At 34.6% G+C, this 21,140-nt stretch overlaps 1 protein-coding gene across 1 annotated transcript; it reads right to left on the minus strand.

Annotated features, from left to right (window-relative positions):
- Window positions 1–2,804: 2,804 nt before the first annotated feature.
- On the minus strand, window positions 2,805–18,343 carry POLD4 (polymerase delta 4). The gene is made up of 2 exons (XM_089815310.1): window positions 17,846–18,343; window positions 2,805–3,416 (listed from the first exon to the last, which is right to left on the minus strand). The coding sequence occupies exons 1-2, from the start codon at window positions 18,078–18,080 to the stop codon at window positions 3,223–3,225; spliced, it is 429 nt and encodes a 142-aa protein (XP_089671436.1). The 5' UTR covers window positions 18,081–18,343; the 3' UTR covers window positions 2,805–3,222.
- Window positions 18,344–21,140: the final 2,797 nt, after the last annotated feature.

The raw sequence follows: 21,140 nt of genomic DNA on the forward strand, positions 1-21,140 counted from the left end.
AATGAGATAATTTACAATTTTAAGAGCTGTTTTTCTAGAAATCCTAATTATCTAAGAGCAATGTTCTAAGAAAGATCCCCTTTGCAAATTGTCTCCATAGAAATCCCCTCCATTTTGTCAAATCCAATCTTGCTTTCTCTTTATCCTAGTGCACATACTAGTATTCAATACAAATTCAGATGCATTTCTCAAAGTGCAAAGAACCAAATTGGATGGAAGACCAAGTGAATTCAATTTCTACTAAAATGTGGTGAAACAGACAATGGTAGAGGCATTGTCAGGGAGTTCAAACATGGTTTTTTCTTGACCGTATTGAGCAAGCCCAACTCCAAAAAAGATTGGTTAGTGTCATTTGACATAGGCACAGTTCATGCTAGGTTTCAATGGATCAATAATTACCTGTGCTCCATGAAATTTGTCAATCCAGAATTTTTGGTTCTCAAATCCTTTGGAAAATCTATGGTTTTTCTCCCAGTGATTTACAATTCATGATTTTCATTTTCATTTTTAGTGGACCTAAAAACATTACCAAATAAGGAAAAGTCAAAATGAGAATTGGAATTGCAATTCTAATAATAGTTATTTTGGTGGATCCAAAAATTCTCATTTTGGGGCTAAAAGGGGAATATGAATTCCAATTCCCAATCCCGATTTGGCGCACCAAACTAAGAATTAAAAACAAATTCCTATTCCCAATTCCTATTCTACGTAAATCCCGCAAACAAATGGACCTAATGTTTTGTACAAATTTTGACTTCAATTTCTTTGTATGATTTTGGTTCAAGCGTTCTAGGTTTGCATCCTCTGCATCTCTTCTTCAATCAATGATTATTCACTATTGCTGAGTCTTTAGATGTTATTTCCCACTCTTCTCCATTGCTTTATTTATTTGCTTGTTTATAGCACTTGTCCACACTTCATCGAAAAAGGATAAATGTCTTGCTATCTCTCGCTAGTCCTTGCTCATATAGTTTATCATGAAGGAATTGATTTTATTCCCAAGATTGAGATTCCAACTTCTACTTGGAATCCAACTACTTTGTCTTACACTCTTGTAGACACTTTAAAATGGTCAATTTTTATGACCCACCTTTTTTAACATATATTCTATATTGTTCATTGATCTTCATCATTTATCAATATTGTGTCATTCTTATATTAATTAAAGGATGAAAACTATTTAATTAATTAGTAACTTTTGTCCTTAAATTGATCAATGTCCTATCAAATTGTCTCCGGTTGCCGATCTAATTAAAAAATTTTGATTTCAATTTTTTCCCACAGTCAACTAAATTAGTTTATTTAATTCTAATTATGAAAGGATTAAAAACTTTAATTATTATATCCACTAATTTCTAAATTCAATTTCTCTTTTTTTTCTTTCTAATTTGTCTTACTTTTAACTTTTCCACCTTCCACTTTGATAATGTCCAAGGTGCACCTAATTAGATCATTTATTTGCATTTATTAATTAATTTAAAATTTACATTACAAGGATTTTTGAATTTTAATTTATTTAAAAAATACAAATAAATTGTTTAATTCGGTACATTTTGGCCTTTGCATAACCATTTTGCCCCACTTTTCTCTACAAATCTATTCACTTATTTTGTTTCCATAACTCTTTCCTATTTCCATTTCCTCCTCCACTTGAAAATACTTTTTTTTTTAACAACAATCACTAATCACTTTATATTCTAATATTCCTATTGTGTCCACTTGGATAGGTCATTTCCAATTTCATTTCTTAACATGTGTGACTTAATCTCGTCTATGAATTCTCTTTAGTTCCAATTTGATTTCTTCATTTTCTTGAGTCACAATTTCTAGTGTCATCCCCCTACTTTGTCAATTTATCCATACATTTATCATATTTGCATATTTGCGCACACATTTTTTTGAGAGCAGAATCAATTTAGAGAAGATAGAAGAATAATGAAGTTGAATTAAGGACTCACATTATTTTTATTTTATTATTTTATTCATTTCATACTTTTTGTCTCCATATTTTGATTTGATTATTTGGTTTTCTCTATTTCCTAGCCAACAACTCTCTCCAACTACACTCTCAAGAAGGGCTCCAACTTGATATTGTCTAGTTGCATTTTCCTCGAGTGCCTCTTGCCTTTTCCTCAAGTGCCTCTCTTTCACTTTATTTGCACTATGATCCTTAGAGATAATCTAATATCTTGGTATTGACCACCTTGTGGTCCTTTCCTACCCTTCTTTAGGGCCTAAGGGCAAAAATCTCGAGCCTAACCTTTTTTTTTTACTCGAGAGGGCCAAAAAATCTCTTATGCCTAACCAAATTTATTTTACTCTCCTCTCTAATAAAACAAAATGAATAATGTATACCAACCAGAGGTGTATCACAGAAGTATACCAAATAGAGTTGTATCACAGAAGTATAGTCGAACTGCACAGGCCAAGAATTAGACTCTCCATTCAACTAGGTCATAACATAACATTTTCCTTCACGATTGAAAATTTATTTAAGGACCCAATTCAACTATCCATCGACTCTTATAACTCCTTGAAGCCAAACAGTTAATTAGATAAACCATAATTTTTTAAACATGATAGAAGGCATTGTGCACTAACTACATGCTGTGCATAGATTAAATATAATCATTTTGTGTTGGCATTGATTGTATAATCAGGCAGACAGTTCATTGGGTGAACAGTTGTTCTCTGCCATTATTGAAACAATCATTTTATTTTAAGGTCCATTTACTCATTATCTATGAAGAACATAGTTTACGTGTTGTCCGGAGTCTTATCACCCATCTTGTTGTACATCAAAGTTAATAGTAATAAAAATACATTCTTTCCCATTCTAACCAAATATAAACATCAAAGTTTGTGGTAATAATAATACATTTTTTCCCATTCTAACCAAATATAAAATATAAAGGGTAACTTGCTTCTCAGTTTGCATTTACCTGCACAAAATGGTCCTCTGGTTTCCTTCGGAAAGGTGAAATCGCAGCCTAGCACATTTCAAAAGGGACGACTAATTTGGAACATATTTGTGAGATCAGTTTTTCATTTATTCAGTGTATATATTCTGTCAGAATTACTGTACATCTCACATTAGTAAAATGAAACATATCCAAAAGCTATACGTTTCAAGTGTTGAAGAGGAGCTTTACAAGTAGATTTGGACAAGCTTTCATAATACACAATTGCTAAATAATGAAGCTTGACAATCAATATGTGAAGTTAAACACGCCCCTCCCATAGGCAATCAGGCATACCACCATCCTTTCCCAAAAGTTGCTTGATTTGCTTTGGAGGATCAAGACCAAGTTTAGAAGCACGCTCCCATCGTTCCAACCTAGGAACACCAAGGCACGGTCCATAGGTCAAGTTCATATCAAATTGCCGCAGGATCTCTTCCACTGCTTCATTGTCACCTATTAAGAAAGGAAACCCATTATTTAGGAAAAGAATAAAAATATATATAATTCATTACACCAGACACTTGATAGTCACCGGCAGAACTTATTACAGTCGAGCTCCACAAACATAATACATTCAGTTTGTGCGAGAAAAGCATACAATTCATTATAACAAGCACAAAAGGAACAAGCATTCGGAAAACACAGCTTTCATCACATTCAAAATAGTAGAATTGAAAGGAAGGAAAAACTATTCACATGGAGTAACATTAATTCATGGCTTTTTCAACCCCTATAGTGGCATCCACTAACACATGCACGCATAGGTAGACCATATATATGTGTGTGGGTGGGTGTGTGTGTGTGCGCGTGCGTGTATCACAGTCGTGCTTATTAAATCTACAAGCGAGCAAAAACACTACTACTCAGTTAGTGAACCTAAGTTATCAGATAAGGCAAACACAAATGCACCAATTTCATGATATAAAGGATATCAATCAATCTATATATATATATAAGTAATGCTTGTTAAAATCTACAATCAATTTGTGGACATAAGTTGCCAGATATGGGAAACACAACAGCAGCAAATTCATGATAGAAACGGTGGCATACCTTGCAGATTCATGAGAGCTTATTGTCCATAAGGGAATTATAAGAAAAGAAAATCAACACTATAAATGATCCTGTAATCTCTTCATTGGTGAGATATATATAGAATTACACATTTAAGGTTAAGTGGATGCAACTTAGCGTCGAATTGAGTTTGCATAGACACTTAAAAAATCCATAACATATAGCTTATGTGCAGTTAGTGAACAGTACATGTAGAAAAACACCTCAATCAGTCAAAATCAAATGCAGTAAGTGAATTTCAGATGTGCAAGAACACTTTGTTCAATCAAATTGATGCACGGTTAGTCAATTTACATGTCCAAGAACAACTCATTCAGTTTACTTGAGATGCAAGCTAATGAAATGAACATGTTGACAAAGATTTTTGAGCATGCTAGGCTAGGTAACTAGATATAGTATACAATATTCTCAATCATTTTCTCCTGGCTTAATGGAAGTTGTCCCCAATATCTACATCAGATGAGGAAACTACTCGGCAAAATTGATTTGAAGAACCACTTCGCCTGCATCTGCAAAAAGCCTTTGCCAACCAAGTAGTAGTATTATTCTGGAATTGGTGCAAGTCCAAACATCAAGCAAAGTGTTAACCAATGGTCGTAGAAAATCTGCAATAGGATCTATAAGTTGAGTGATGGCATTTGAAACCTCCTCCACTGATCGAGATCTCTCATGCAGCTTGAGCTGTACACATTGAAAATTCATGCCAAGCCGAGAATGGGAATCCATTCACAAAGCATTGGGACCTGAAGCTTGAAGAGCTCTATCATGATGAACTTTCAACTTGTGATGTTGCTAATTATGAAATCTTTGCTTGACCAATCAAATCCAAAGATAATCACCAACACAAGGAGAATATAATATTCAATATCGGTATAGAGTACCTAGAATTTGGCTTAAGTGTGCTGAAAGTGAAGACTATAAAAACTGCAATGAATCTGAGCCAAATCTTATACAAAGTAGTAAGCATTCTCTTGCTTGTTTATTGGTGAGACTGTGCTGAAGCTGGAGGAGCAACTGGAATCTTAGAAGGTGTGAATGATTGAAGCCATAACAGACTAATAGATATGCAACTATTAATCCCACTATTTGCTCTGGCAAGGATATATATGAAGGAAGGGACTAAGGTGAATTTGCAGGTGAAAGGACGCTGAAAATCTCAACTGGCAGCCAAGAAGCTTCCACGATGAATTCCAAGAATGACTCTTCAAGTAAGTCACAGAATGAAACATTTGCATATGGTGGCATGAATTTGTTCCAAACATCTTTGAGAACAAGTAAGAATCTCATGAAGCATCAAATGTCTAATTCAATAGAATTTCCACTTTGAAAAAATGACACAGCATAGCAAATATTCCATTGTATTAAAGCTGATATGCGGGAAGGCCACCACTATTCCACAAGAATGGACCATATGCAATCAAAAATTCTGATTGAAAGGCTTAGACTGTCTGCATGGTAAGCTGCATAGTAAGCATTGACAAATGAAATCCTAAATTTGCTTCTGCCTATACGACTACATAAATTAACACTGCCGTTATGCAGAGCCTTTTGGTTGTGAAATGTCTATGCGAGAATATGTTAGATTCTTTGAAAAGAAGCTAGTGGGCAGAGCAAAAAAGAATACAAAATAGACTGGACTTGTACAACAACAAATCTCTGAAACTGTAGTCAGTTAAAGATGTTTAGTTGATCATCCAGGACTACAGCAGCAGATCAATCATCCAACTGACATAAGGATCGAGGTTCAGATCTTTGATCTTGTTAATCCATGAGGCTGAGTACTCAGACAAAGTATGACTAAGAAGATGTACGCCTCTTTGTTGATTATGCCCTGACTTGTATTTAATTACCAAATAAAATTGATGAATATTAGATCCACTTCAGAAGTTGTTCCCAAATCTTAAATTATGAGTTCAACAACTGGAAGCACTACTGATCCATTTACAGAATGACCTCTTTACTCAAAGATATTGACACCCCTGTTCGAGTGCTTGGGTTAAAGCATACAATTACTTCGAGCATGTGCTGTGATTGAACTTGGCTTGTGACAGGACCTCACAATGATTTCCACAATATGTAGTCCCTACTTAAGAACTGTATCTATGACATTATAAGCACTGGGCCTACAACATTCTTAGAATAATCATTTTCAAACCCAAATGACCTATTTTAGGTGAGTGAGAGCAATGTAAAAATAGCATCTTTTTTAATGTCACCTTCTGGGATGATCCTAGATCTTGCCCTAAAATGACGAATTCAATTGAAATAAGAAATGTAGTATAGTTATCAATACTATCCTGGTTTAAACCCTGCAACCATGTTATATTTGAATATACTTCATAAGATTATTCATTTCTATTAGGATTAGATATTCCACAATATAAATACATATACATATATGTCTATAATCATTTAACCATGTAACTCGTTGATTTTAGAAATTAAGCACCAAGGTTTCAATTTCCCCAAATCAACCATACTAGGGGCCCCTTGGCCCATGAGCAGCGGGAACATCCACCTTGATGATCCCTTGGGATGGCCTCCTTAATTAGAGTTAAACTGAGATATTGAAGAAAAATGTTCAGCTCAATTAGGCTCAAGAGATGAGCTGCATCTAACCAAGACGACTCAACCCTTCGTCCAAAGCAGCAGGAACACCCACCTTGATAATTCCATCCCTTGGGGTCGCCTACTTGTTCTGGGGGAACCCGTGTCTACCACCTCTCCCTAATGTATTCTCCTCCGTTCTTGTAATGATTGTTTGTGGGAATTAAGAATGGGCTAATTTTTTTTAGACTGCAAGAATCAGATAAAGCATAGACTCTAAACTGCACTCTGCTGAGTAAATTTTTTATCATGACTGGTGATGTTAGCGCAACACGTCCTCATGTACCACATGGGCTTGGGGGAATCTAGACCTTGAGACCTTGAGAGCTTGCGCTTTACCATAGAAAGCTCTTGCCAATCAAGCTAGGCCCCCAGCCCCAAGAATAAACAACTTATTTAATTAAAGAAGCATAATAAAGTTAATTAACATCATGACAAGAGATGGATCATATATGTATGTGCTAATATTGATCTACATTGTATACACTAAGCATAAAAATCAAACATATTCTCATGCATACCACAATACAGCTGTATTCTGAATTGCAGATCTCTTCTTTAATACTGTGTCGTCTTACTCCTCCTTGAAGTGCTCCTCCAATGTGGTCTTCTACATCTTACATCTTTATGTCTCTATGAAGAGAGACAACCTCTGCAAGATGCTGACCCTTTAGAAGGATTATAGCCTTTATTATTTAATGATGCCTCTTCATAACTAAAACCAACCACTGCCTTGTTAATTTATTAATTGCTGCTTCAGGTGTCTTAATTTCTGTTAGTTATTAATCGCTATTAGCGCATATGTTTTTTCCTTTATACTAATCATTGCTTGTCCTAAGTAATAGAATTGCAGCTTAGTGTGCAAAAGGTACGCCGAAGATGTGTGGAACCTCTTAGTTATGGGAATTTTTGGTACTTTGTGTATATTTGTGCATTACACGAGGTAACCTTAAACATCACAAAGTAAGAACCATTTTAAATTTGGGAAAAATTTGTCAATTTTGACTATTTATAACTTTTAGCCTAGGAGTTAGTCATTAGTGTGTGATGTTTAAACCACACATTACATGAGACCGTTTGAGATACAATTTAGTAGATGATTTTGTTTGTGCAACAAAGATCTCGATAGATAAGTGATAGTTTCTAATCAAATTTTACTATTTACAAGGATCTAAATATTACTAAATAGAGAAAATAATTAGATAATTAGAAAGAGAAATAGATATAGATTGTATGTGTGTGTGCGCGTGTGTGTGTGCATGTGTGTGTGTGTGTGTGTCTGTCTGTCTGTGTGTCTGTGTGTCTATGTGTCTGTGTCTATGTCTGTTTCTGTGTATGTGTGTGTGTGTGTGTGAGAGAGAGAGAGAGAGAAAGAATTAATAGAAATAAACTCATCTTAGTATTTAAATTGAGGCAAGTTGTATCTGTAATAGAAATCTCATGTAAGATGGCTCTTACACATATTCATACCCAACCAAGGTAGTTTGTCTATAACTAGTAGTAGCTAGTCATGACAATATTGTTGAATTAAATGTTTTTGAACTAAGTGATATGATAAGGTAAACTCATTAATAATAGCTTAAAAAATACATAATAAAAAGTTTTTAAAATGTTTAAATTGAAAAAATAGATATTAAAAAAGAATACCAATTATCAAAATACGCATTATCTTCATTCATTAAATGTCATCTTTTTGTATTGACTACTAAACCAAACATATCTTCACTATGCTCTATGGTTATAACTAATTATAATTTGTAGTATTTTGTAAGAGTCACTTTAAGTAGATTGACCGCATTAGAATATTCTAGGCATCAAAATCATATGGTGTCATGCAGATCTTTGAATAGGGAAGAAGTCTTCCCTTGAATGTTTGTTTTTGTAGAAATGGAAGGTGTGTATGTAGAACTTCCTTAGATTCTTTGTGATTTAGGGGTGAAATTTGAAGAATCTGTGTGGTTTGTGCATGTAGAGATAGAATAGTCATTCCTTAGGGAGATTGTGAAAGGGAGATGGTACTCTAAGAACATATTTAGTTATCATATACTTAATCAGGTCAAAGAAAATTGAAAGTACATGTAGACATCTTGTAACATAAATTAATGTTTAAAAGAAGAATAATTTGAGGGCTTTATATAGCATTCTTCTTGCACATTGTCAAAAATATTAAAAGACTTACAAGAAAATAGCTAATTGGAAGCTCTTTATTAAAAGGTGTAAAATAATAGGCTCGTAAAAGTAATTGAAAATGTACGAAATTCCAATCAAAGGAGAACTTATTTATCCAGCAGATTTATTCCAACCACTAACAACTTCTTACAAGAAAAGATAGAACATGTCTTTGGTATTCAATGCAGTGTTTTAAGATAACAATATTGTGTTGATGCTAGAGATGGCATATTAGATATATGTGCACAGTTAAAGGTTTTCAATATGTGATTAGATTTTGTCATCATTGTGACAAGAGTTGGTTAAATGAAGAACGAAACTTCATGGTACGAAGTGTGCATCAGCATTTAAACTTGAGAATATTGACTGCCAAAGTGTATTGCTTATTGTTGATGTTTAATAGCTTCGGTCAGATATATATCTGTGTGCATGTGTGTGTGCGTGCATGTGTGTGGGCGTGTGTGTGCATGTATTTGAGATATAAATTTATTGTTATATAAAAGAAATTTATATACATAGCTATGATTTAATATTAATTATCTGATTATCGAATAGACATGTCCCATGAAGCGACATGTCTATTCATGACCTATGCTCAATATAATATGAGAGGATGTTACAATTGAAAAACACATATGACAAATGAGGCAGTGCTTAGTGCATTTGCGGGAATCCTCCTAGAAAATTCAACATGGTATCAGAGCAGACTTTGATCCTGGGACCTGCAGGTTGAATAGATGTGTTCTGCCTTGAGTTGATAATCAAAGAAAAAATTGTAGAATTAAAAGATTTACAGATGAATCCTATCAAATAATTAATATTATTGAAGTTTTGCTGCCAGTTGATAAAATAGTCGAAATAAAGTTGTGCCATTCACATTTTAATATGGCAAACATTCTGAGGCTATAATATAGTGGTGCCGTGGAGATCATTTGAATGTGCAAACTCTCTATAGTTAGTGTGAAGAGATTATTGTAGCTCATTGGGTGGCCAAAGTCATCGCATGAAGCATTCAGTGTGGGCTATATTGGAATGTCATCATGAATTTTCATTTGGGCTTGAGTTTAATTCTGAATTACTATTCGAAGACTAGCTATTTATATCAAACTTTCAATGGAGAAAAAAAATATTGAGTGATTCATTTTTTAGAGGCTCTCCTAAATTCTGTCTACAAATTTCAATAATATTTGGGAAACTATCATTGTCTTTTTCTTGGGTGGATGGAGAGAAGAAAGAATATCTTCTCGTGAACATTTTCTTTGCCATTGGAACAGCTATACTTTTAATGAGCTGACTCCCCTAATATGTTACACCTGAGAATTTAAGGAGTTTATGGTGCTGTAATTCTTACTAGTGCCCAAAAACTCATTCTTGTATGTCATGTGAAACATAAAAACTGTATTGAATACAAGCATCAACATAGGCACTTCCAGTAATGCATATACTTCTTAATAACATGTGTAAGGCTTTCCATCGCTGTAAGATTTCCACACTCGACATAGGATCAAGGAATCAATTACTTGGTAGACAACTCTTTGAATGGCTATTGCCTACAAAGATTGGAGATCGAAGATACACAAAATTCCCATCCTGGGATTAGTATATCATGGGAGGACAATAGATTGAAAAATCATATGGACAGCAATAGAATGCTTGCAACTTAATTTGTTTACAAACTTTCTCACAATATTGTGAAAGATATCTGTCAAAGAAGTTTATACATAAGTATGTGACTTAGATGAACTATTTTTTCCTCATGCTTGCCAATGATCAAACATTCAGTCGTTGCACATGTCGCTGGAAGTTTACAAGTTATGGCTATATTCTGTTTATTGGGCATTTTTATGAGTCTCAATTATTTTGGTGTGGCGAGATTAAGTCACATAGAAGGATAACTAAACTGGTTCGTTGGAAGATAGTTATAGCAGCCTTCAAACAACTTTCAATACTAATCTTATAAATTGACATAATATCATTAGTTCCAAAGGGTAAAGAGACAAATGGTAATATGCACGATTTTTGAATCCGAAATGCTATAGACTGTCGAATGATGATGAGATATGTATATAATTTTATGAAAACTCTTGTGTTGAACAAATGTAAATGAGTGTATAGATAAATAATTGAATAGATGCTAAACAGAAGATTAAATTATCAATTTGGTCAGAATGCCTACATGTATCTCGATAAATTACTTAAGGAAGATGAATATTGTAGCAACTAACTATACAGTACATGAGTTCCTGAGTTTTATGGGAGGCCTTAGGAACTATAATTACAAAAATGATATGATTCTCTGCCAGAGTTGAAAGCTTGTCCTGATTGCTCCTGAAAAATGAGATAAGTTCATTGGCTCTTAATTATTATGTTTATTTGCATATTGTAGTAAATCTCTTTACTATATCATTGCATGTAAATACAAGATCTATATGCTTTATTATGATCCTGTTCTTTTCTTGATCCCCAGGGATGATTCTTTGTAATGAAGAAAAAGAAGAACACAAAGAAGATTGTCATATATGATCTTATGTAAAATTGTTTGACAATATAAGAGTGGTATATTACACTATAGGGGGGAAATAATAAATAGTGTTTCATTCCCATTTTAACTATCTTTAGAAGGGATATGTCAGAGAAAAGACACCATCAAGATGCGCAGGATGTTCTCGGGAAAAGAAGGTTGGTACTTTACACATGTTACCAAATATTGGCAGGATGCTTGACTCTAAAGAAGTTTTGATCTAGAATTCATAAGTCATTTGATGATCATGCTGGATAAAATGAGGCTCTAGAAGAAAATATATTTGATGATTGAGATTATGAAGTATCCTTTTATATCAAAAGAGAGTTTGACAATTCATTAGAGGCAATCTTGGACAAAGAGAGGGAGAAAATAGATGAAATACTTCAGTCAAACTTTTGATGATCTTGGTCATATTTATTCAAAGCGAGTAGACCATGTCGAGATGGATTCTCCAATGATTGGAAACTATTGCAGTTAAAGGATACCATGATTCATGGGATAAAGTCTAATGTATGTAGGCTAGAAGGCCTTATGCTATTGAAATACTTGTTGAACAAGGAAGCATGATACAACTTGCTGACAGGAAATTAGAAGGATGATAGCATATTCAGAGAGAGTTTGACACTTCATCAAAGAAAGCCTTATACTAAGAGGTCAGAAAAGTTGATATTAGTTTCAGAGGGAGTTTTGACACTTTATTAGTAGCCTTGACAAGGAGGTCAAAAGGTTAGCATTTCTTCGTGAAGAAGAATTTCCAAGTGCAATCCTCTGTATTACATTCTTGTATGTGAGAGATAAGTTTGATGTGAAAACCTTAATCTCTAATATGTTCTATAGTGGATGTCATGACAACACCACATGACAGTATCCATGGTGACTTCATGTGAACTTTGAGGTCATGTGTGTATGGGCCTACCCCCTACGTACATCATGAGGAAGTGACGACTTCCAAATGATTATCACTTGTATTTGGAGAAGTTATTGAAAGTTGACAACCTTACAATAACTTCTATCATGATATACATTTTGTGTAAATGATCTTATAAATCAACAACTAGGTGTTAGATGTCAATAATTTGACTATCTACAAGTTGTTTGTATAGATATATTTTAGGTACTTGGTGAATATCCTGCCTTCATATTCTAATAGGCCATTACCACATTGAGTACTTGGTGAATATCATTTAGTTGATGTCCTAATAGGCGAATACTCTGAGTACTTGGTGAATAGCATTCAGTTGATGTTCCGATAGGAACTAGGTGTTAGATGTCAATAATTTGACTATCTACAAGTTGTTTGTATAGATATATTTTAGGTACTTGGTGAATACCCTGCCTTCATATTCTAATAGGCCATTACCACATTGAGCACTTGGTGAATATCATTTAGTTGATGTCCTAATAGGCGAATACTCTGAGTACTTGGTGAATATCATTTAGTTGATGTTCCGATAGGCCAATACTTTTGTTATATAATATGATATCAAAAGTGTATTTGGTGAATGTCATGTGTTAACATTCTGATAGGCCAATACCCGTATGATATCATTTGATGGACATCTTCTAAACATAGACTTCCTTGATGTGTGACTTCCTAATATTACCAATGGTGTAATATTTGTCTTGTGTTTATCCTCCCTAGCTAAGAGGGAGTGTTGTTGTTTAATAGCATCAGTCAGATAAACCTATATATATATAATTATATAAGAGATATAATATATATATATATATATATATATATACATATACATATGATTTAATATTAATTATCTAATTATCAAATAGACATGTCCCATGAAGGGGCATGTCTATTCATGACCTATGCTTAATATAAATATGAGAGGATGTTGCATTTGAAAAACACATACCACAAATGAGGCAGTGCTTAGTACATTTGCAGCAATCCTCCCAAAAAATTCAACACTTATATCAGTGGTATATTTATCTTTTAGTCTCAATGCAAATAGGTCAAATGGGATTCGTTATAAAAATATTGTAATATAAGTTTTTACTTCTGCCAAGTTTTTTATAAGAACAAAGTAATGTGAACAAAAAGCATAACAATAAAACTAAAAATAAAAATACATCTTTTCAAAATGCCCTTAAGCTTATATGCATATGTGATTTGCAAGCAACAAGAAAACATATTTATACATCTATCCAATTTTAACATGAACTGTCATCAATTTTTACAATTGCCACTTTTCACTATTGCCTTTTCACTAAGTGCTGACTGCTTCGTCTGAGCCCCTTTAATCTGTCTCTTTTCCATTTCCGCTTCAGTTCGATATCCAGGCAGCGCAAATTCTAATTTTTTAAAACCTGTTTCCGATGTTATTTGCACATGTATCAGATATAATGTTTCGAATGCAATCATATTTACTTCCATATGGATGTTGCTCTGACCGAAGAATGCATCTGATGCAAAAGTACTTTGGAACGTGCCTGAGCTGTTTGACGGGATGCCTCAGATAAATGTGGTCTCGTTGAATGCTCTGCTTGCAGGGAATGCGCAAAATGTGTCTGATGCAAAAGTATTTAGGAACTTATGATCAAATGTAATTGGTCATCATCTCTGCAATCTGTGCGAGGATCCTTCCTGCCTATGCCATAATGGGAGCTATTTTGGACATCCACCATGGGATAAAGGGAAGGAATCATGGCAGATGTTACATCTGTGAATGCCTTCATAGATATAAATGCAAGATGTAGAAGAATACAGAATGCACATGAAATGCTATGATTGCAGGATATTAACAAAATAGGATCTTTGAAAATGCTTCAGAAACTTTCAACCAAACGATATCATCACCTCTTAAGCCAGGTATCTGCTATCTTTTCCAGTATCCCCCAGCCATATCCAATCAATCAATGGGTAACAGGACAGAGGGATTTTGTCATGTTTAATGCTTAACAGGGGCGATTGTCATCAGATATTAATAAATAGAGTTTTTTCCATCTACTCTGATAGATATGTCCAAAATATGGAAGCATAGGCAAGGCACTTGGACTGCTTGACATAATTCTTCAAAGCATGTGTTAGGTTAGGGTTGAATAAACTCAAAAGCCTTTAAGCTAGGCCTCCATAATCTCCATATCCTTTATCTTAAGGTTGCATAATCTACACAATGGATTTTAGACTCATTTCATTTTCTGATATGTTTGGTGGTGTAGAGAGCTCCTAATCTTTTTTGTACAACTCCTTACTTTACTTATAGGAAGTTAGGCTTATATACAATTTTTCTTAGCGTTTGTTTCTACTTGTTGGTTATTACATTTATATATAATTTTACACTTAATATTCTTTAAAGTTCATGTTAAAACTGGATAGATGTATAAATATGTTTTCGTGTTGCTTGCTGATCACATCTGGATATAAGCTTAAGGGTATTTAAAAATAGATGTATTTGTATTTTTATTGTTATGCTCTTTTTGCACATTACTTTGTTCTTATAACAAACTTGGCAGAAGCAAAAACTTATATTACAATATTTTTATAACAAATTCCATCTGACCTATTTGCATTTAGACTTCAAGATAAATATACCACTAATATAAGCAATACACTTTGGCAGTCAACAATCTCAACTTTCAATGCTGATGCACACTTCGTACCATGAAGTTTTGTTCTTCATGTAACCAACTCTTGTCACAATGATGACAAAAACTAATCACATATTGAAAACCTTTAACTGTGCATATATATTTAATATGTCATCTCTAGCATCAACACAATATTGTTATCTTACAAAACACTACATTGAATACCAAAAATATGTTCTATCTTTTCTTGTAAGAAATTGTTAGTGGCTGGAGTAAATCTGTTCGATAAATAAGTTCTCCTTTGATTGGAATTCCGTACATTTTCAATTACTTTTATAAGCCTATTATTTTATCCCTTCCAATAAAGAGCTTCCAATTATCTATTTTCTTGTAAGTCTTTTAATATCTTTGACAATGTGCAAGAAGAATGCTATATAAAGCCCTCAAAATATTCTTCTTTAAAACATTAATTTATGTTATAAAAGGACTATATACACTTCCAATTTTTTTTGACCTTGTGAAGTATATGATAAATAAATATGTTCTTAGAGTGTGATCTCCCTTTCACAATATCCCTATGGAATGACTATTCTATCTCTACACACAAACCACACCAATTCTTCAAATTTCACCATTTAAATGTTGTGTGCTTTAAAACTAAAACACAAAGAATGTAAGGAAATTCAACATACTCACCCTTCCATTTCTACAAAAACAAACATTGAAAGGAACACTTCTTCCCTATTCACAGATCTGCATGACACCATATGCTCTTGAACACAATAAATCTACTTAAAAGCGACCCTTACAAAATACTACAAATTTTGATTGGCTGTAAAGATAGCGCCTAGTGAAGATAAAGGGTCAAGCAAAATATGAGTAGTTATAAATATTCGGAGTGGACCACTCATGAAGAACCTTGTATTTATCCAAATCTGCATGTACACCATGCTCATCAATGAAGAAACAGACATACTTGAGCAAAATTTGCCTAGCGGATTTCTTCATCTTGGTTTGGAGCTTGTGACAACAAGAATATCAAATGCTGTATCAATATGAATTAAGTGTTCATCCCAGGTATTGCTATATAGTATATACCAAACTGTCTCGACAGACAAGCCAAAAGCATCATTGATGAGGCTGCAGGCATGACTTGTGAGCAAGGGCATTGATGAGGCCAATGGGCAAAACCTGACACCCATAAAGCTCAAACTGTCTTGAAAATCTGTTCAACAGTGTCACAAGTCTCCATGCAGATGTTGATATCCACAAGTCATGCCCTGAAGCTGATCTGGAAGATTGCTGATTCTTGTAGGTGGTATTAATTTTGTTCAAATCTTGATAATTTTTGTAACTGGACACTCATATTACTCTTCTTCGACACTAAAAGAATAGACGATTTTTAAGGAAAAGTGTTGAGCTGACTCCAACCATCTGAAGATTACCTGATTGGGTGTTTAATGTCCCCTCTTCGAACTTAAATTATGTCCATACAAAGGTTAAGTAACAGATAAAATTAAAGTATAATTAGATTTTATTCTCAATAGTTATATAATATCTTGTGTTTAGATTATGAAACTGAATCTATTTCCTCCAACAAATATGCATTTATATATTTGTAAATTAATTTCATAGCTTTGAGTAGATTTTGTAATTTATAATTTTCTTTTTGTGCTTGCTCTTGTCAACTTCATGTATCCCATCAAGAGAAACAGAATAACCTTGTTATACTCAAAAGAAGTTGCATAAACACTTCAGGGCACAGTTCACTTAAACGTTAAAACATCTACCTTCCCATACAATTGTAATTTCTTGTGTATTGTTGTGTGTTTGTGTAATATATAATTAGATATTATGATAGAATGGAATCATCGAGTTTAAGCCCACGCTACTCTGTTCAATAAAGTGAACAAGCAGCTCTAAGTGATATTAGTGCTAGAAGGAAGTAGAGTGCTACTCCAAAGTCGTGCTTGCAAAATGGCAAAACTTTTTATACGAGAAATCAAAACTCATTTTAGTTTTTACAAATGTATTTTCTTAAAATAAATAACAAGGCAGGTATAGAAGGGAGGAGGAAACTACTCCAACGTCATACTTACAAAATGGCAAAACTTTATGAGTTTATAAACCAATAAATCGAAACTCATTTTTCAAATGGAATTTCTTACAGCCTTCAACAACGCAACAAATCACACAAACACTTTTAAGAAATGAAAGTACATTAACATTTTAATATGCTACTCCAAAGGGAACAACGCAACAAATCACACAAACACTTCTAAGAAATGTACGTACCTTAGCATCCTAATATGCTACACCAAAGGGATGCTAGCAGAATGGCAAAGCATTTTATGTAAAAAAAACAAAACCATTTTTGACTAATTGCAAGGCCCTAAAAGCTTTCACCCTGACCAGCAGACAAAACTCTTAATCTATACAGTGTGCAAAAGAGAGATTTAACTTGAATCACCTATTCTCACATTAGAGTTAGAGATTTGAACAATTTGTCACAGAGATAATTCGAGGGCTACACAATTACACTAGTATCAACAGATGCAAGACGCCCACTTGGGCGACAATCAGCAAAATTGTGAAGCGAAAAAACCTAATCAGATCACAAAAGTTCATTAAACCCTAATATGTCTAAGGACTATGTAGACCGAAAACATTTCACACTAAAACTTTCTGAATTCCCCAAAGGAGGAGACCTAAATCTACTCGAAACAACCAAAGCACCTAAAAAAACATCTTAGTCAAAACTTGGACACTGAGATGAAACCTACAAAGCAGCACCTAAACAGATAACAGATTTTAATTCATACCCAAAAAACTAAAAATGCATCCACGTACAGCTCGCATTATTTTAACCACACGTTACAAATCATACAGACATAATTAATGGCTCGCCTAAATTCACAATGCTGTGAAAGCAAGTAAGAAACATAAAATAAACAAAATGCCTTACCTGGATAATCCGCACGGCCATAAGCTTTAAGCTCCGCTGGCTGCACAACTGTGGAACCTAGGGTTCCAGCAGAAGCATTGGCATCGTCATAAGTTGCGGGTATCGTGTCTCCTTGCCTCTTATTTGCAGAGCTTCTGATCTGTGACTTCCCGCGCGGCTCTGCCTTCTGTTTACTCGAGTTCTTCTTCTTTTGAGAATAGAAATCTTTCATGCCTGCTTTTTTTCTGGGCGCCATGGATTTGGAAAATGAATAACGTCAAACAACTAGTTCAGCGTCAGCTATAGGAATAAGCAAATACGTTGTTGCTGTCTGGTTCTTAGTTTTACGGCATTCATACGGAGGGAAAGCAAGAAATTTGAGATTGAATTCTTGAACAAGCTTACTAATTTTACTGTATACGAGGCTATCCTCCGTAAGACCGAGTGTCATGGCGGTGAATATATTCTTAGAGTTATAATTGAAGTCTAAGAAATTAAATGAAATGATTTTACTAACGTAAGGGACCAGAAAAAGGGGATCCAACAAATATCTTCGTGAGATTTTTCCAAGGTGTCCCTTCTTTCGTGGAGCTGCATTAGCAAGGCACCTTGCGAAGTCTTGGTTCTTCAAAAAGCTTTTGTATACTGTCCACTTCTATTGTGTCTATGAATTGGACCCGGATGTCTTTGTATGTCGTACACTCCTTCGTATAGTGGCATTCTGTCTCCACCGTGCCCTCGTAACAAAATTTACAAATTATCTCCTCTCACCTTTCTTTAGGGATCTTCCATCTATCGGTTTCACACCTTAAGTGATGTGAACCAGACCTCAGTTGAGCTATCAGGATTCTTAGATTCTTGTCTTTCCTCTGATGTCGGCTCCTAGGTATTCTTTGTCGTTGTGCTTGCAAGTGTGGTTAAATTCAATGAGATAGTATGCCTTTTTTTTTACCTATCTAATTTGTCCACATAACAGTCCTAACTTTTTCTAATACCCACTTTTTTATATTTGTGTTGGTTTCCGAGCACTCCTGATAATCAATGTTCCATTTGTTGAGCCATTCACTATTTTGTTTCCTCCATGTCTTTTTTTGACAGTCTAGCTTCTCCCAACTACTAATTTAGGCCAGCGGTCTGCATCCATCTTTTCTACTTTTTTTAGATAGCTAAGCAAGCGAATAACTGCATAGGCTTCCACCAAGAACATGCCTGCTTCAACTAGAAGAATCTCATAAGGAATCGTTGATTTAACTTTGAGGTTGGTAGTGATGAAATGTTTTTGAATTCTTTTTATTTATCGCCATTTCTGGTTTGATACGTTGCCCCCCCATATTTTGCTACTGTATAAGACAACCGGAATCATCAAAAGCCCAAATAGAATTTTCTAAGTCTTCCAGTCCCACAACTTTGCTTTCCTGCACCTATTCTGAAGGAGGTAAGAGGTCTTCCATCCCCCTTGTATCCTTTTTGATCTGCAAGTTTCCCAGCCTAGCTGATAATGGAAGTGAACCCCTAAGTACTTGTATTCTTTCACGATTTCTAATGTGTTGCCCTTAAATATGAATGCATTTTGTTGTCTTTTCTTCAGGGAGAAGATCATGATTTTGGTTTTAGATGTGTTGACTTCCATCCCTACCTCCGTGTAAAAGATCTCTAGTTTACTTAAATGATCTCTCAAGCCTCTAGCAATCTTAGCGATGAGGATGAGGTCATTCGCATAAAGAAGCAGTCTAACCACATAACCAACAAGTTGAATACCTTCCCCCTTGGCCTTGTTCATCCTTTCCTCCAGTTTGTTTATATAAAGTCCAAACAGGGTAGGGGAGAGTGGGCATCCCTGTTTAACCCCAATGTTACTCCCGAAGCACTCAGACATGCCCTCTTTAGTTCTTATTTTCTCTTTAACTTGTTCATATAGCTTGTAAACAGTAGCCCTGTATTCATTTGGCACTTCCAGCTCTTTCATTCTACTCCATAGTTTATCTTTGGTGACAGTATCGAAGGCTTTCTTAAAGTCGACAAAGTAGTAAAAAGCTTTGTCACCTTGTTTCTCCCATACCTTCTCTATGAGGTATCTCAAGATAAAGCAATGATCTATGATGGAGTGTTTTGGTCTGAATCCTGCCTGCCCCTTCACTCTTTTTTCCTCTTTTTCTTCTCAACTGCTAATTCTACGCTCTAGCATACTCCCAAAGAGCTTACCTAAAAGAGGATTCACCATAATGGTGCAATAATTGGAGGGATTGTTGACGTCCCTGCTCTTGTGAAGTGGGATAACTATGTTGGTAATCCAATATGTGGGAAAGTTTCCTTGGGAGACTTTGTTGAAAATGCTCTAGATGTGTGGTGCCAATAAATTTGCCCCCCATTTAAAGAATTTTACCTGCAGCCCATCAATATCTTGGGCTTTGTCATTTGCTAACCTCTTCATCCCTAGGTTGATGTCTTTTATTGAGAATAAGTCAATTGAGCTATTGATTATAAGAGGGGGTGTCTCTCTTTCTAGTCTCTCATATAACAAATTTATGTATTCCAACCATTGAGAATCCGTAATTTTATTTTCAGCATGCTTTCTAACCTATTGTAACTCTCTCCAAAATCCTTTAGGATTAAGTTTCCCTAACTTGATTAGCTCCTTCCTTCAGTTTGTCACACACTCATCTTTTTTTTATTTGACCAGTTGTTTGTACTCCCTTACTATTGCTTTGTTTTCCTTTCTCCCTTTAAGACCTCTTTTTGCAGCCTTACATTCTTCGTCATACCACAGATTAGAAAGGAATGTGTTTGAGATGTTTTTCCTTTCTCTAATTCTCTTACATCCTTTTAGAGCTTTTTGGATTAGAGGAATAATTGAGTTGTTGCTAATATACTCTTTTTTATTATTGTCCTCCTCAAAATTTGTGCTGTTATGTGCCATTTGAATCTGTTGTTCTAGTGGGGCACAAAATATCTCCTTATTCTCATAGTTTATAAGTATTTTTCCCTCTTTGTGACCTTTGTGTTGCCTCCCTATTGTTGAATGTTGTGTAGTATATTAACTCTGATATTGTATAAAGAGATGCATATGGTATGAATTTAGCTCTATAGGGCAACACTTGATCTGGAAGTCTAATATTTTGGCAATAGATAAATGAGAGCATATCACATAGCCTACCACGCTTTGTCCATTGTAATTTTTACATGTTAATACTATTTGATTTTGGCCATCATTGCATACCATTGCAGATAACCAACCCAGGAAGACTACAGAGCCCTAATAACTCTGCTCCAAATTGGGATATGCCACCTTTCTCATCCTATGAGAGTCTTTTACTAC

This window comes from Cupressus sempervirens, chromosome 2 (assembly GCF_028749045.1).
Source record: "Cupressus sempervirens isolate cs-2001-9-10 chromosome 2, ASM2874904v1, whole genome shotgun sequence".
Lineage (NCBI taxonomy): Eukaryota > Viridiplantae > Streptophyta > Pinopsida > Cupressales > Cupressaceae > Cupressus > Cupressus sempervirens.

Excerpts from the sequence above, each read along its gene's own strand:
- POLD4 (XM_089815310.1), bottom strand. The coding sequence starts at position 18,080 with ATGGCGCCCAGAAAAAAAGCAGGCATGAAAGATTTCTATTCTCAAAAG. Across the intron at positions 3,417-17,845 it reads TGGCCGTGCGGATTATCCAG|GTGACAATGAAGCAGTGGAA; the intron begins GTAAGGCATTTT and ends CTTTCTTAATAG.